General features: G+C 41.9%; 1 protein-coding gene across 1 annotated transcript in view; it reads right to left on the bottom strand.

Annotated features, from left to right (window-relative positions):
- The window catches only part of ANTXR1 (ANTXR cell adhesion molecule 1), a 105,771-nt gene that overhangs the window by 72,933 nt on the left and 18,759 nt on the right, over window positions 1-14,079 (bottom strand). Inside the window, exons 8-10 of the mRNA XM_076358871.1 lie at window positions 12,634-12,714; window positions 5,413-5,473; window positions 1,736-1,834 (exon numbers count right to left, since the gene is read on the bottom strand). Of these exons, the coding sequence (XP_076214986.1) occupies window positions 1,736-1,834; window positions 5,413-5,473; window positions 12,634-12,714 (241 nt within the window). The remainder of the gene's footprint in view (window positions 1-1,735; window positions 1,835-5,412; window positions 5,474-12,633; window positions 12,715-14,079) is intronic.

The following is a 14,079-nucleotide window of genomic DNA, read 5'->3' as shown; positions in this document are numbered from 1 at the left end:
GAAAGTAGCTCCTCCAGAGTGGAAATTTTCACCCAAATTGCATGTTTGATACGGGATATTCACATTTTAAATTAAAAAAAGACAGTAGACATGCAAACTAAGAATGCTGCAAACTGTCAGCTTCCAGCAACCAAATCCAAAGGCTTTTGGGTTTGCACCACAGGGCTTCAGACTGATGAAAAGAAAACTTCTAAATATTTGAACAGCAATTTCATTTCCATTGGAACCTTCCAGGTAGAGAGAGAAGGGAAGGTTTCCTGCCCAGCTCTAGAGAACTACAAGACACTTTAACACACATGATCCAAACGAAACTTTGGATCTGAACTCTGGGGAGAAACCAAACATGGTTCTACACCTAAATGCAGCCACAATCCAGATTTAAGGAGTTCTGGCCACACAACAGGTTTGGGTCCAATTTTATGGAGCTTAAAAGGAAAAGCATGAATCTGTGGCTGCCTCTGCTGTTCTTTTTTGAAAGCCACCTCTCACTTGTTCACACATCTCCAGCACTTATCTCCGGGCTGCATGGAGATGCCTCCAAAACAGTTAACTCACCATATCCCCCCCACCCCAGTGCTTTTACCCAGATCCCTCTCCTTCCCTATTCCCCCCTCCAGTGCCACCTGCTCCTCCCTGGACGCTTAGCCCTCCAGTTTCTGCTCTTCATGCCCTCAACACTCACCATATCCGAATTAAGCAAACATGAACCACAGCCAGCTGAGCCTTCTGCTTAGCGACACAAGAGTTGGCAATTCCAGAACCTGTCTGCTACAGAGGGGGCAAGCATAACAGTACAAAAGCCATTCGGCACAAATTACATACACTCACTGTCCTATAAACATACCTGCCCTGAATGCTCAGTGGCATTCCTCACAGGGCAAACAGCCTTAGCAAACCGTTCCCCTGCTCCGAAGAGCAAGTTACACAGATGCTCAAAGCACGAGCAAGTCCAACATTGAGCCATTAGACTTTCATGTGTCTAATTCATAATAGACTAACTCATGCATTTATTTTGTACTCAAAAGGGTCAGAACCGCCTCCAAAACAATCAGGCAGCTTCTGAATAGATTCCATGTTAGAAAAGATGAATTCTGGTGGTATTAGCTATGAGTTATGCTTTCTGGTTTCCTATGTGGCATGACAGATGAGAACAATAGGATCATTAGTTCTTCCAGCTAAATGGCTCTCAGTACACTTCACGAAGAGACCAGACACTCGGGGTCTAATTTGCTTCTCTTACTTTGGTTCTTCTGCTGGGTGAACTCTGTAGAGGAAACATCTTTCCAAGCCGCATCCACAGAAGCAGAGCAATGCCTTAGCCCCTGCTCCAATACAGCTTCCAACAAGAGTGTTTACTTAAGCTGCATGACCAGGCCTGCTAAGTACCACAAAATATAGGTAAGGAGAGAAACAGACCTAATCTCACTACATACTTAAGCCAGCAAGACACATATAGATACTCTTTACAGGCAAGTTTGTCTTCTATATTTCGTCCCCTCCACTGCTCAAGCTTATCTATTCACATACTTGCTGTCAGAGTCACAGCATACAGTATCACCAGCAATTTTTCTCTAAAAAAATAATCTCTTCTGCATTCTGCAAATTTAATAGCTCCTCATCTCATAATTATTACCTTCACAGTCAACATATTTGAAGATCCAAAATGTTTTGCAAGCAAATGCCTGCCAGTGCAGAGTCGGGGGGGAGGGGGCAGGGAATAATCAAAACAGCTTACTGAGAGTAACTGTGTCATTGATCCTGAAACTGCAGAGCACTCTGTCAACATTACGGGCATGTCGAAATCCATTTCCTCTCACGACAACCTGAAACGACTCTGTAGCAAAAGAGATGGTAGATTATTGAAATATAGGGAGGCAAAGAATGGTCATTTAGACAAGGCATGCATATCAGCAGTTTTCACTTGAGATCTCTTGAGCTAAAATTTGCAGTTTAACAATTTAAGTTTAAAAATTGTTAAAAATTGAACTTCCACTCTCTCCCTACCCAATTTCAACTTGAGTTTTCAGAAACAGGAAATAATCACAACAAACATTTTAACTAACCTGCAGTGAAAACATTAAGCTTCAGAGACACTGAGCTTTCCCCTCCCCAAGTTGCCATTTTAAATGGCAGAAAGTTTTAGGTGAAGAAAGGCAAAAGTATCTTTGCATGGAAAGAAAAAAAAAAATCTTCCAGTGACAGATAACGTGGAGAAGTTCAAGTGCTACTTTCCTAGGTAACTGCAAAATTGTATCAGTTGCCATGAGTTTTGTCACATCCTGCCCTACTAGCCTGCACAATGACCACGAGTCCCTGGCTGGACTCGTTTCCATACAATGAACGAGGAATTTCATCAACCGACCAGCTTTCTAGTCTCTGGACAAAGGCTATGATCTCAGAGTCTGTGGGTGTTTCTCCAAGTCTTCCTCTTTGCTATTCTTCCAGCTCAACTCTGCAAGGTCACCGCAAGCTGCAGTGCAAGCGGAAAGCATCAAGAACAGTCACCAACACCTGAGTGCTGAACTGAGTGGTCCTTTTTGGAACAAGCAGGGTTGAGCAATGAGATCATATCCTCACAAGTCTTTCAGACCACTGTCTACCATCCCTTGTTATTCCAACTACTTGAACCTAGTACTGGGAAATGTTTACAAGCTTCCTGCAGCCACCGGCATTAAGACTGCCTTGCAAGGAAAGCACCATTTTCAGACTTTCAGATTTTGAAACAGGGCCATAGTCCCAGAAAAGTTCTGGCAGCAGACATAGGAACTCAAACTCTGCAGTTCCCCATGGTGAAGGAAACAGCCCCCACAATTCCTGTTACTATCTAGGAGAGGCAATCAGATAATCCCCACTGATGTTTTGCTGGTGAATGTGGTTTGAACACAAAATGTTTCACCGTCCAAGACAATGCAGGAGTAATTACAGTGCCTCAGAAAAACCACCCTGGTTTTAAAATTCCCAGGAGCAACAAGGAACCTAGTTTTTGCAGATTCAAAGTTTTTGCCTTGCACTTTACAGTCCCCATCTTCTTTCATCTCCCTTAAGGACTCACACACTGTACTTGTCAAAAAAAAGCAGATTTGCTCTGGAATTTGGGCTCTCTTCCAGGTCCCACTCAGTTACAGCCAAGTTGCAAATCATCCCACCACATCTAGCCAGGGAAGCTGCCTCGCAGGCCCATTATGCGTTGTCCAAGAGCATTTAGGAAGAACAGGGGAAGAGCAGCTCTGTTCTGGAGTGCGGGGGCTGATGAATACTTAAGAGAAATCACAGAAGTCTCAACTGCTGGGGAATGAGAGTTCAAGTACAGTCAAAGAACAGCATATCAATGATGTCAGATTAACCACGGGGATCCTGTCTCTGCTTGAGACTGAAATGAACAGATACAGTATGCACCCTGCATGTCTGTACTGATGCAAAACCAAATCATCAAGAAACTGGCATTTCAGAATGATGTGTTGCCGCTGAAATTCATTACTCAGGTGTCTGGGACCAGTCTGCAGTGCAAGAGTGGCCTCAGGTAACATGGAGCCCTCATGTTCTCTCCTTCCAAAAAAAAAAAAAAAAAGCAAAAACTGCCACCGCTTTTCAAGGATGTGCACAGAAACAAGAAAACACAAGGTATCAGAGCTATACCTGTAAAATTTATTTTAAAAAGACACTAAGGCACATAACTTTCATATTCAATGGCACTTTCATTAGTCTCAAAGTCCTAAGTGATTAAATTAGCTGCAGTTCGAGAGCAATGGAGTATTTGCCCAAACTCAGAGATGAGGCCTTGAATTGAGCATCTAAATAACTGTTGGCATTTTTCAAGGTTAACATTGGAATTTGGCCAGTACTTCACAAAAGGAGCAGTGAGAACGGTTTATATAAAACCCTTCTACATTTCCTCTCAGCTGGCTCTGCTGGATACAGCTGTTCATTACCCCTACATTCTCATTAAGACACAATGAATGGGAGTGATGAGATGTATAAGCAACTGACAAGCATATTAGAAAGCGTTAAAGATGGTTATAAATGGTGGTTATAAGTCATCTTCTTTCTGGCTTACAACATTACATAAGCATCGTTGTTTATCACTTACCTAAGTACGTAAATATATTTAAAAAAAAAATCTGTAAGAGTGTAAAGTAGGTCTGAATGTTCATACAATTTCATTTCCTTTCCCAAGCATTTATGGAACATCACTGCACTATATCAGAGACTGTCATGACAACAATCATCTACCATGCTAAGGTAGACAGATCCTTGTTTTGGAGCCTTTTTTAACAAAGGAACTATTTAAATGGCCAGCCAAAATGAGAAATAGATGACTAAATACTATAATTCATGTCAATTATGCCATCCTGGCTTCAAACAACAAAGCTACTGTAGTGGCACGCGTGGAATGCAAAACTGATGCCTGGTACTTATTGGGCATTTAGCCTGGCGTCTTGCATCTGCTAGGAAAACATGACTACCTATATATGTTTAGGTATACAGGCAGTTGCTCCAGGAACAAGAGATCCAGGAAGGACGATTAAAGCAGCTGCTTTGGAAGTGAAAACAAATAAGTAACGGTAACTGGCTTTCTTATTTGGACTACCGATTTAAGAAAAAGGAAGATGCAGAACTTGTCAGGGACTCGTCCTTCTCTGCAAAACTCAGCTCTGCTACCAACCTCTCTACTTAATGAGTTGCTACACATTTAATAAACACTTAGGATACACTTCATAAAATGTGAAGAATTCACAGGAAGGAGATGGAAGAGGCTAACATGGTTCTCAAGCTTTCTTTGAAAAAGGCTGGGTTCTGCTGAATGCAGAAGTACTTGCCAGGACTTTAAAGCCACAGCATACATAGCACAATCATATTAGAACAAGCACACAAAGAAGGGGCAGTACGATTCACACAAGTCAGATGAATGATGCTTAAATTCTAGTCTTCTCACAGTCACTGTATCAACCCCAAATGCCTAAGAAATGTTCAAAGAATATTAGAAGCCTTCAGATCAAAGTGTGCTCATTTGTCTTTCTTGCTAGTTTCTTAAGCAGCACTTCCCTCAACAATCTGCTGAGATGATGAATTTGCAAAACTCCAATCAGAGTTTTATTTTCTGATTTGGTTTGTAATTTTGCAGCATACCTACTTCAAGTTTGGCATAGTCCAAGTAAGACAGACTGGTTTGACTGAAAAACAGTTAGGCAAAACTGTCAAATTCAAGCCTTTTCTGTAAAAAAATCCCATTTGACATCATTTGGCAGAAATGGGAAATGTGTAAGCTACTGTAAGATGAAAAAGAAATTCACCAAAAAAGCAAAAGATTTAGCTCCAGTTAATTAGTTCCTTTTGCACTCTCCAGCAATTAGAGATGGACAGAAAGATGTATTTTAGGCAACATGAACAACTAGGGCCTCAGTTTATACTTACCCCCTGCACATATACTGGAAGGCTCTGCTGCCAGAATTTCTATACAGGATTTCTTCAAAATCTAAAAGACAGAAAAAATGTCATGAAGTATCTCAGACTTGTTTCTATAGAAACACAACTCTGAAAGCGTGAGAGAGTGCACCTGTTCTCATGCAAATGCTTAACTCAACATTGCACTTTGCATTCATGTCACAATTATGCCATCTTAGCTTTTCACTTTAAACCAACCACACTGGTGTCATTGCTCTTCCACAGCAAACTATTGCTATGGAGGAAGGCAACGGATGCTGACGCTCTCCAGTATCTCAGCACAAACTTGCCTTTACCTGTGGTACAAGTTATTATACAGACTATGATCTGTAACAACTAAGGTGCACTCTGAAGTGTTAGCAAGGCAATGTCATTGCTCTCCCTTTGCAGTCACACCTCCCTCCCCAAAATTATTCTGGAGCCCAAAACTCCAAATAAATGTCACAAGTTTAAGCTAAGCTGTTTACCTTTGCATTAAAACATCCTAGGAATATCTACACAGCCACTTCTCAAGCCTCGGTACAGGGGTTCAAACTTCTTAAGTTTTTAATCTGATCTATGACAGCATACCTGAGTGCATCCTCAAAATTGCACTGTGATTTCAAATCAAGATGTATGGACAATTGCTTTTTACTTAAACCAAAGTTAAATTAAGCAGTATGTCTTCATAAGAGTTGGCACTGCTTTTAACGACTTTACATGTAGACAGCAATTTATACAAATACTTCAGCATCAGGCTTGGCAGACTGCTTGCAAGGCATGAGGAACATGCTAGAGTTGGGTACTGTGCCATACAGTGCTAAAATTGCTCAAGCTGTTATTTGCATGCAGCAGCCTTTCCCCTGCTCTGAAGACCAACTCAAATTCTTCACTGCACACAGTCAGCAAACTTGTGACAGTGTCTGTAAGCCCCTGTGAGCACGGCAGCAGTGACCGAGAGCTGTGGGTGTTCAGCACTGGGCTGAACAGCCCCTAGACGAGGTAATACTGATCAAAATTTAGGTCAGCTCCAAGAGGCAAGTAAATGTCAGCCAAGCATCATGACTCAAATCCAACATGAAAATTATTTTTCCCAACTTTAAATTGAAACATCTGTAAGGAAAGAACAGCAACAAATACAATAAATTCTGTACAAAAAAGATAATCTTTTTTCTTCTCCAAAATCATGGCGCTCTGCCTTAAATACCTAATTGCAGAAGGTACAAAGAGCCATGATTTATTTTTTAAAAACTTTTGTTTAAAAGTTTGAGTTACTTAGAAGTAGGGCTGATAGAGACTGAAAGAGTACCAAGGGACTGAAGGAACCAGGACCGTCTGAGCTGCTGGCAGCCTGACAAGTGAGGAGAAAGAAGATTTGCAGGAACAAGGTTATACAGGAACTGTCAAGTGGAAAAAAAGAGAAATTCAACAGTCGAGAACTGAACTGAAAAGCATTAGAAGAATTTGAAAGGCAGAATAAGGAAAATACACAAAAAATAAAGAGGACTGTAAGAACATGCTTCCAAAGTATCCATCTGTAGCTATCCACCCATCTCCTGTCAGTCCTCTACTACCCACCCCTTACTCATTCCAGGTTCTGCTTCTCTGAAGATACAGCATTTTTCTCCCAGTGACTGCCAGGGCTAATGAGCGCAACTAAGAGTCGATGTTTTTCCAAGTATTTTTCCTCTCCACTGAAAAATGTTTCCTTTAAGAGAATCTTTTCACATTTTTCCAAATTCCCCCTAAGATTCTGCTCCCCTCTCCCTCAGCTTCCCCAAAAGTTTTGATACGTATTTCTTCTCCTCATTGCCTTTCAGCAATGAAGTGAAAGAGAAGAAGGCGGCAAATGAGCTGGAGAACAAATGCATGAAAAATACAATCAATACTTTCATTTTTCTAAAAAAAAAATCAAGTAAAACCTCACACGATTAAGTTTGAAATTCATTACTTCTATTCAGTCATTTGCCAACATTCATGCTGTAAGCCAACTCGGATGGGGGGGTGGAATAGCAGGTGTCTCAATTAGATGATGCAGAGCTCCCTTCCAGTCCAATCCAATCCATTTACATGACTATAAAAAGCTGGTCTTAATCACTTTTTACAGTGCCAACTGCAATATTTATTTTGATTTCAAATAATAAGTTTCCAGTGCTCCAAGCACCCATCCTAACTTAAAGTGAAAATCAGGCAGCAGTAACTATTGCAAAAGAATTCCTTTATGTCTCTTCCTCGTTATAAAAATATATTCAAAAAGGACTTCAACGTAATCACCATAGAAGATTTCATCAAACCTTCTGTTCTCTTATTTCCCCAAGGACTGCACAGCCTTGTGTGGGCTATAGGTGCACTTCATTCACTGCCGGCTGGCTCCCCAGGAAAGCAAAATAACATGCAAGAGTGGTGATGCAATCTCCCAGCTGAGTGCCTATAAACTGCTCCAACAGCAGACATGGGAGAACTGACTCCACATCCTCGTTTTCATAGGGAGGACTACAACAGTTCTGGTTTACTTGGTAACTAACTGCAGGCGGCAAAGCAGCTTGCCTTGGCACCCATGCAGAAAAGTATTTGAAGCACGTGCTCACTCTTGGTGAGGAAGCATCCCATTGTCTTTAGCAGCACATGCTTAGTGACCAAGCTCAGATTCCCAAATCAGTCTCCTGTTGTACTCTATGGGGCTCCAGTTATGTTCCAGCTTCACACAGGCTCCTGGGAAGATCTCTTGTTAATATTTATTGACATGCCAAATAAAAAACAAATGCAACACGTCCTTGTGGAAGCATGGCTTTGTCACAGTTATCCCTATCAGGACAGAACTGAACTTAGTACTACCTGTGATTAATTTAGCTTTCTGCCAGGCAGTGCATTAAAGTCCAAGAACCAGGAGAGGCCCTGCAGGTCACCTGGGCCATTTTAGAAACAAAGGGAAGAAGGGGAGTGAAATTCTGCAAATGCTGGAAGTTTTCAGTTGGTATTCTGGTCCACAAGCATGCAGATAGGCAGTTGCTGTGGTGAAATAATCTATTTCTTATAATTTTTTTTTTTTTCCACTGAATTTGGGAATTCTAATTAGCAAACAGGATGCTGAAGTTTAACAGAAGGTTACTGCCTAATCAGTGTTAGTGTGAATGACCTATGGTCTGAGGCTAGGTACTCATTATCAAGCTCTGTTGAATTACTAAATAACAAAGTCTGTTGCCAATTACAAAACAGTAATTTATTTATGAGGTGTTTCCTGTCCAATAATATCTGCATGAGCTAAGTAAAATAAATATATTTAAGTCCTTTTAAAGATGCATTTGGGGAAAGAAAGAAGTAGAAAGTATGATCATATGCCACTAAAAGTAATGAGAAACACTATACAGTTGAGACTGGGGGTTCACATCCTCTACTTTAGATGGCTAAACTAGCTACCCAAGCCAAGAAGCTTGATTTATTGACTTTCTCTTTGGCCTACGTAGAAAGCCTGGCTCTGACAGAAGACAGATTCCAAATATCTACGTGAAGCTCCTGCTCTGAATTGCCCTCTGGAGATCCCACCCTTCCTTACTGGCTGAAGAAGCTTAAAGAGCCCATCTCGCTGACCCGGGGCAGCATACATGTAAAGCTCAGGCTACATGTTAGCAGTAAGGCAGACAGCTGACTTAGAATTTGTGTGTACATTACAGATTTTGTATATACAGGATGTGTCTTGCAAAGCAAGTAACTTTCTCTCATCTCTCCCCCATTCATGGAGCCTGAGCCCCTCTCCCTGCACCAGGGAATATACAGTTTATCTATTTGCAAGTGAAGTTTGAACAGCTAGCTCAGGATAAGTACATAAAAGCATCACCACATTTCTCATACTTCGTCTACCGGCTGCTCACATCAAGTTCTCACAAAAGTTGCCACACTACATATACCCAGCACTGCAGTTTGTGTAACTGAAGTATTCAGGGACAGTACATTTCCAAGCTAAAATTTCTTGAGGTGAAGGAGTACATTGAACTACCATATCAATTTTAAGAGCTGAGGCAAGACCTGAAAAATACTGAGGGTAGGTGGACACCATTGCAAGATGATCCGAAAGGAGTACACAGGAAATTAAAAGGATGAATCATTTGCACAATTTATACAGATAGGAGACAGTCCCACAAACTAGTTCATACTACTTCATTTCTTACACATCACAACTGCTTCATGAGGCTTCCTGCAGCTCACTCAGAGAATCCTTTCTAAGGGACCTGCGATTGCATCTCTATTTGAGATAAGCTCCGAGCTAGTGCCACTGTTTAACACATGGCAAGGATCAGGGTGTATTCTTGTTCCAAGCGACTGCGCTTTCAGTCAGTTTCTGTTGAAGGCTCAAAGCAAAGCAATGACAAGATCCTATCCTGACTTTCATGTTGCTTCGTGTTCCATTGCCTCCAGCACTCCTACCAAAGACATACTGAGCAGTAGATGAAGTTGAGTTTCAGGTTTTCCTTCTAAGACTTGCTCCATTTGCTTTAAATTGACAGGTTATGATCTGCAGAAATTTTTCACAGCAAAGAAAAATTTAATAAATTACTTCAGTTCCTTCCATTTGTTTCCCAGCTTATAGCAATCAGATGTCTGTTTCTCTACCAGATTCTTCCCTCCTAACAAACTCAAAATCCCCATGAAACATGGGGGAAGCTGAAGTTTTAGCAGTGGCTTTTTCATGATGAGGGAGAAAAAGCAATTGGTTTGCTTAATAAAAAAGAGTCACACTGGAACTCACAGAAGAAAAAGGACCAAAACCTATGCTGCACTGAATAGCTTCAGCTCCCACCAAGAATCATGTTTTTAAGCATGACTTCAGTATGGGACTATATTTTCAGCTCATTTAAGCGCAGCCTCCAGGGCACAGCTTGACTAGCTTGGTGGTGCTTAGTGGGAGATTGTCCTCCTCTGAAGGCACCAAGCAGATCTCCCTGCAGCTGCTAACTTAGAACTTGCTGGCTCCCACAGAAAAGGAAGGGCAGGTGTACCGAAACATTTGCAGACCCACTGCCCTGAACATCTTTGCTCAGTAGATGTAGCGGCCCAGCGGAGGCCAGCTCAACATCCACCACTCTCAGCTCCCACTGTCTTCCTCATTCCAGAGGGACTTTTAAGTCCACCATCTCTGCACACACAGAGGGTTGAAAAAGATCTACTCCTCAGGACAAGGGGAGGAGGGAAGAGTCAGGCTGCCTCAGCAGGAATACAGGGCAGTTCACACCAAATCCCTGTAGACCAGAAGAAACCCAAGTCTTCACATCTCTAGAGCGATTTCAAACACTAATCTCCCCCAGGCTCATCATTTTATCTTTCCTTCCCCTGTTACATCAACCAGCAGCTGGTAGCCTAACCAATCCCCTCTATACATGGCTGAACATCCTTGCTATACCAACTCTTACACAGGAATTGAGAAGCTTCCAAATCTCATGGCTCTTTCAACATTAAAATGCTTTCCTGTGGACACAAATGCTTTATTTTGTTTGCTCCAAGACAGGGGTGCTTTGCAAGGACAAGAAAAGGAATGAGGGAGCTTATTTTCCAACTAGAACAGGAATCTACAGATTCTTTGTTATTCTACAGAGTGATTAATGTCCTTCTTGCCATTTCCTTTTACACACCGCCTTTCTACCCAACCTATTGCAATCACTCCACTCAAATGCAACTGATCAGGTCACAGATTCATTACTGTACAATTACACTTCCTTGTGACCCTCCTTTCCAGAGCTGGTAAATCTTGCACCGGTCAACTGAAGCAGTTCTTGACGAGGTTCCTGGAGGCTGAAGTCTTTGCATTCTATTTAGTATAACTGGAAAGGGAGTCAGAACTGCTGCTGGAATTCATTAAAAACAGCTGCAAAGAGAATGCAGGGCTGGGAAGCAAACTAGGGTTTTTTGTTGTTTTGTTGCTTTCTTAAGTGACATGCAACACCTGATTGTCCAAGAGAATTGAGGCAGTAGCCCCACACTTGGACAGTGCCAGGAAAACCAATAAGCAAGGGATTGTATTCCATCTACATGTGAGAGCACTAGGGAAAATTGAGCCTGCAGTGAAGGAATGGTTTTGCTTGGTACTATGTGGTCAGAATAGTGTGTAACCACTGTAAACACAGAAATCTGAGACCCCCCTGGTGAACCTACCCTCCCTAGCTTCAAGTTGTATATTTCATCTGTGTTTTATCAACTAAAAAGCCTATACCAAAATGAACAAAACACGTGTCCTTAAAAAGATTTCCCATCCTCCTCTGTAGCCATGGGAAGCAATCTAATTAGAATGGTTATGGGATACAACTGAGCAAAAGGAACAGAAAAATCCTGAAAACATACTGTTTCCTAGCGAACACTTGGCACATTTTTCACTTATAATGAAAATGGCACACACATCCTCTCATATATTGCCTTTCCTGCTCAGTCAAGGGAAGCGTTGGTCCTAGGTGACACAGTATTAGGCCACTCAAAGTTTTAGAGCTAGAAATAGCTAGTAAAGACCATGGAGCCATTTGCATGACTTTTATGCAAGCCATGGGAAAGGAATCAATCTCTGCCCCTCCCTCTGTCAGCTGAACTGCTAGCTCTTATCCCAGCCACTCAGGAATAAGCCAGCTTTTATACACTGCACCCAACCCCTAGAGGAAATGCCAGGAATTGATCAAACTGAATCAGGAAACCTAGGTCTGCGGGGTGGAAAAATAGTCCATTTGTTAGGAGGCTGAATGTAGAAAGCCAAGTTTTGGGGATTTTGGCATACATAGCAGGATCCCTTCCCCCATTCTAAACAGGTGAGCAGTGCAGCACATCCATCAGGACAGAAAGGACGCTAATCAAGCGGAAAGATGGAGATCAAAGAGTGCCCTAATCCTTTGTACGGAATGTGCTCTAACACATCTCTGCTGTCCCAGTCCGTGGCAGCCATTTTATAAACTGTCACCATGTGCCTAGTCCATTCAGTCAGTTACTTCCCATCAAGGAGGGAGACATACAAAGATAATAGCTGGGCTCAAACCTTCCTGTATTGTGACCTGTTGATAAACTCTACCTTGAAGTAGCAATATTAGTACAAACAAAGGTCAGTTTCTTTGGATCAAATGTTTAAGTAATTTATTAGCAGTCAGCAGGTCCTTGTGAACACAGGAAAACTAAACCTTCAACTGTGCAAGCTAACACAAACTAACATGCACACATGCAAACACATGATTAAAAAATACTTACAGAGTCTATGATCCCCTGAAGGGCTTCAAAACCATCATTCACTGGAAAGACATGATCTTTGCTGTCGGCAATTCTAGCCAGCTGACAGAGTGGTAAAAGTAAATAAAACAGAAATGCAAAGAATGAGATAAATTAGCCAGCAGGCAGCAAATTAAGACTTCTCCAGACTCATCCGCTTGCGAGTAAAAAAACCCAAATACTCCAAGTACTCTGTATGGATTGCTAGTGCATTATAGTTCGTGAAGCATTGAAAAGTTTATCTCTTTAGCCTGATTGATTTTAGAAAGCTCTATATCAGGAATCAGAAAAGGCTTCCCTTAACTTTGAAGACAAGACAGAACGTGGCTTTCACTGATGCCCAGAGCCTAATGATCTTTATTGCAAAAAACTGTCTCCCACATGATTGTAAATCACCCAGCACAGTAACTCCCCAACCAAAATAGGCCACAGCATCAACATGACATGCCACTAATGCAGCAAAACACTTCAGCACATACTTCACTTAAACCAGGGAACTAATCAAAATGATTCAGTATTTTCACATACGGAGAAGACTAATGCAAATTATACCCCATCTGGAGATATAGGCCTGATCCACCTTTCCTGTCAGGACAGAGATTTGACTATTTGTCCTAGGCTCAACCACTAGAGAACCAAGAAGAAGAAAGCAGGGAGCTAACGAGATATTTTCTGAGTGGGGGAAAAAGGGAGCAGAAGAGCATTTGGAAGCCTACATGACAAGGAAGAGGGCCATTCGTGAGGTGGGGGTAAGATAAGGGGAACCAGGACATCACCTGTAAAGAGCTATATGCAGGTTCACTTGTCAATAGCATGCTAAGGGTTAAGGCAGAAATATAAGCCCAATTCAGAAGTAATGAGCTCTCCATGCATCTGCTGGAGCAGAATCAAGTTTTACTGCTGCAAGGCCAACGTTTGTTATAGTAATTCTCTCCCATGGCAGAGGTAACATCAACCCAGCAGGCCTCTGGCGTTTCCTGTAGCATTGCAAATTGGAGGCAGCAGACTAGCCACACATTCCTCCCTAAACCCCACTGGCTCCACCTTTCCAGCTCATGTCACTCAGAACTCCTACTTCTCAAGCAAAACACCAAACTGCCAACCTCCTGGTTTACATCCAGAGAAATACTCCAGGCAACTTTCCTTTGCCTGCTCCGAGAAGGGTAGTAAAGCTGCTTATTGCTTGTTAGCCAAGATACAGCAGCTTCTGTAAACCAGGATGTTTACGGTTTCCTCAACTCATTTCCAATAGTCCTCCGCCTAGCGCATTCTGGGACTTCAGACACAGTCATCTAATTCCAGTTAATTTCTTCAGCATCTAAATGACTTCAAGTAGCACCTGTCTGAGTGCTGCTACTTTAGATGCAGTCTCTTTGCCATTTTTATTCCCTCTTTGCTTTTTCTATTACTTTAGGTTACACTAGCCTC

Source organism: Aptenodytes patagonicus, chromosome 24 (assembly GCF_965638725.1).
Source record: "Aptenodytes patagonicus chromosome 24, bAptPat1.pri.cur, whole genome shotgun sequence".
In the NCBI taxonomy this organism is placed as follows: Eukaryota; Metazoa; Chordata; class Aves; order Sphenisciformes; family Spheniscidae; genus Aptenodytes; species Aptenodytes patagonicus.
The sequence above is the reverse complement of the archived record's forward strand: the minus strand, read 5'-3'. Positions and strand labels throughout refer to the sequence as shown.